The sequence below is a fragment of the Anomaloglossus baeobatrachus genome, chromosome 4 (assembly GCF_048569485.1).
Source record: "Anomaloglossus baeobatrachus isolate aAnoBae1 chromosome 4, aAnoBae1.hap1, whole genome shotgun sequence".
Lineage (NCBI taxonomy): Eukaryota > Metazoa > Chordata > Amphibia > Anura > Aromobatidae > Anomaloglossus > Anomaloglossus baeobatrachus.
The window spans coordinates 695257845-695261626 of record NC_134356.1 but is presented as its reverse complement, the minus strand read 5'-3'; the positions used below and the strand labels follow the sequence as shown (position 1 = coordinate 695261626).

General features: G+C 36.1%; 1 protein-coding gene across 1 annotated transcript; it reads left to right on the top strand.

The window, feature by feature from the left end:
- Positions 1–317: 317 nt before the first annotated feature.
- On the top strand, positions 318–3387 carry LOC142303011 (olfactory receptor 1500-like). The gene is made up of 2 exons (XM_075344113.1): positions 318–332; positions 2470–3387. Exons 1-2 carry the CDS (start codon positions 318–320, stop codon positions 3385–3387), a joined length of 933 nt encoding a protein of 310 aa, XP_075200228.1.
- The last annotated feature ends 395 nt before the right edge of the window (positions 3388–3782 follow it).

Genomic DNA, 3782 nt, shown 5'->3' with positions numbered 1-3782 from the left:
TTACAGGGGAAAGCCAGCTAGTAATTAGCTGGTCTTTTTGCTGCTAGAACCGTTCTCGAACGTATCTAGAACTATTGAGCTTTAGCAAAAAGCTTGAGTTCTAGTTCTATCTAGAACAGCCCCCAAAATCACTCGTTCCGCGAACTGGAGAACCTTGAACCACGAACTGCGCTCAACTCTAGTTATAAGTATTTTTTAAGCAAATTTGCATGGGGGGAAAAGTTTGGATAACTGGAGATTACTACTGGTCGTTATTAGGGATGATCGAATACCTCAAATATTCGGCTTCGCGAATATTTGACGAATAACTTGCCGCTATGCGAATATTCAATGTGCAATGTAAGTCTATGAGAAGCCTGAATAGTTCTGAATAGTTGTTATTTGGGTTTCCCATATACTTACATTGCACATCGAATATTTGCGATAGCGGCGACCTATTCGGAAAATATTCGTGGGTTTGAAATAGTATGTAGAGTAGGAGTTATGTAGCATTCATTCTGTAGCATTAGAACATATTAGAAGCACAGACTTTCTCCTCTAGATTTCCCTATAAACTAATGTGAATCCTACTTTTGAAATCAGAAAGACTTGGATCTGTGGAATTACATGTTCACATAATTAGTATTATTTAATTTATATGACTTCTTTTATGTTCCAAAAATGTTTCGTTTTTTTATCGTCTATCTAAAATATCCATATATCCAATGATAGAAAAATTCCTTTAAATCCATTAAACACTGAAGCATTTTAAAGACAGTCTTAGAAGTGAATATATAAAAACAAGCTATTAATGAAAGTTTTTTTTTATCACCCTTAATTAGCCTAAAACGAAGGGTCCTTGTGGGACAATAGAAAAGTCTCCGATGATTTGGGTTACCAGGCACCCTGCCTTTTACTTAATATATAAATATCTAGACGTAAATCCATTACGACTCATTTTCAAGAGTCTAGAAATTCTGTACACCGGCATGACTGTGATGTCCTCCATAGCCCCTGGGGAAATACCTCACAAAAGAATTGAAATTTGTAAAAAATAATCTATCCATTTGAAAATTAATATAATGAATAATAAAGAAACAGCTCATGTAAGTATTGCCAGTAAACATCTAATGCAGTCTGCCGATGATACCTCTCAGAATTATTGACTTATTAAAAAACCTCAATTTATAACTATTGTGTAATTTGAAATTTAACATTTAAAAGGAATATTCTAATTATTAACATTAATATAGAATATCACATTTAATTCAATTGTTTTTAACTATTTAACACAGATTAGTGGATCTGCCAAGGTTGAAATTGGTTAGATTGTCAGAAATTCAGCCAGGAAATTAAATTTACATCACACTTATTGAATACTATTGACATGGGACCCAATTGCAGTTGGAAGTCTCCCAATCCCAAAGCATACTTAAAAAATTCGTGAAAAAGGTTAAAAAAAACCCCGCAAAAAATAAATCTTCCTCCAAGGAAATTAAATTTGCATTACATTTATTCAATACTGTTCACGTGAGACCCAATTGCAGTTGGAAGTCTCCCAAACCCAAAGCATACTTAATGAATGGGTGGAAAGGGTTAAAAAAACTAAACGTAAATCTTTCTCCCCTGTCCCTCACTGGTCCCTGCCTCCATAACCCCCCCCCCGCTAGCTCTTCTTCTATGCCTCTGCTCCGGTGCTGGTTTCCTCCTTACTCTTCACCAGTACTTCTGGCCTCTACGGTAATGAGAATCGGTGCGGGTCATGATGCTGTTAGGTCATAATATCAGAACAGTTGTCGAGGTCTGCAAAAAGTGTGACTAAAGAGAAAATAGAAACTGAGAAGAGAAGCTGAATATGATTTGTTACTGTTATTTTAACACCTTCCTGGTCCCTAATAAATTGGAAAAACATTGGTTGACCAACCACAATTTTTCTGGATTCATCCAAATCGAACTGTTGACAACTAACTTTGAGAAATTTTTGAAATGGAAACAAATTCAATTAGATTAGAATTACATTGATCTTTGTTATCACTGTATTTTGGACTATTCTTCAATATTTCTCAACAATATGGAAAAAAAGCTCCAAGGGGAACACGGCTTCATAATGTGTTTCATTTATTTGCAAAAATCTGTTGACATGTCATAGAGAGTTTTTATTGATGGAATTCTGATTACTAGGAAACTCTCCTCCCAATTGATAAAAAGATGGTAATGTTGTGCTCCGCGAGCTCTGCTTTCCTCTAACTCTAATGATGATCTGCATGTAAAGTGTACCGATCTATGGATCACTCTTTACACACTTGTTTTCAGTGTCTGAAGAGTTACGTGCTCATTTGAGTTCTTCCGTTCCCTTGTTTTGTCGATTAGGAAGGATAGTCTCACTTGGAATCTTATAATGATATAGAGCATGAGTTTGTAACCATTTAGCTATTATTTGTTGTTGTTTTCAGATTATTACAGAATAACTACATTTTGCTTCATCTTTAGGAGAACAATCTGACTGTGGTCACAGAGTTTTTCCTCTTAGGCTTTCAAGTCAGACAAAGTATAAGAATATCCCTCTTCTATCTTCTCCTGGTGGTTTTTTGTGGGACAATTTGTGGGAATCTACTCATCATCACCTTGGTGTCCACCACGAGAAACCTCCACACTCCGATGTACTTCTTCATCTCACAACTGTCCATCAGTGACATTTTGGTCATTACAAATATTGTCCCTAATTTGCTCCAAATTCTACTCAAAAATGGGGGGACCATTACTTTTATTGACTGCTTCACTCAGTTGTACTTTTTATGTGCCCCGGAAGTGTTTGAATGTTTCCTCCTTACAGTGATGTCCTATGACCGGTATGTGGCCATCTGTAATCCCCTCCGTTACTCCACCATCATGACTAGTGGATATTGTGCCATATTATTAATTACATGTTGGATCTGTGGATTTTCTATTGTTTTGATCTACATTATAAAAATGGCAAAACTAAACTTTTGTGGTCCAAATATCCTTGACCATTTATTCTGTGACATTGTTCCTTTACTAGAAATCTCCTGTTCTGACACCTTTATTGTTCACTTGGAGATTTATCTTTTGGTCATTCCAATTGTAATAATTCCAACCATAATCATTGTAATGTCTTATACTTATATTGTGTCGGCCGTCTTAAAGATTAAGTCCAGTGTTCATAGACAGAAAGCCTTCTCCACCTGTAGCTCCCACCTCACTGTGGTCTCCATATTCTACTGGACCATGTTTGGGGTTTATGTTTTTCCATCAAAAGGTCGAACAATCACCCTAAGTAAAATCCTTTCACTGCTATATACAGTGTTTACACCTTTTATCAATCCCATTATATACAGTCTTAGAAATCAAGACATTAAGAAAGCCATTCTTAAGCATGCCACCTTGTAAATTAACAACTAAAGGTTTTTGAATTTGATTGGTTATTGCTTCTGATTGTCTAGGTTGGGACAACCTCCTGTTACACCACAACTCCTCATCTCAGATAGTGGACGCCCCATGCTGAATCACAACCCAGGAAAAAAGGGACTTCAATGGAAACAACATGCAAATGATCTGCTGCACCCTTTTCTTTTGGCACCAAACCTTCCCCTAAATTCACTCCTGACTGTTGCTCTCAGAAGTTTACTCTTGACAGCATTGATATGAATCACATCATTACCATACAGACCATGAAAAAAAACAAATATAGTATTGATCTGTGCATATATCGCTCATTTAATGAAAACATAAAAATGGAAACCTTATTCAATGAAAGCTGAAAAGGGACAAAAAAAGTGGTCAAA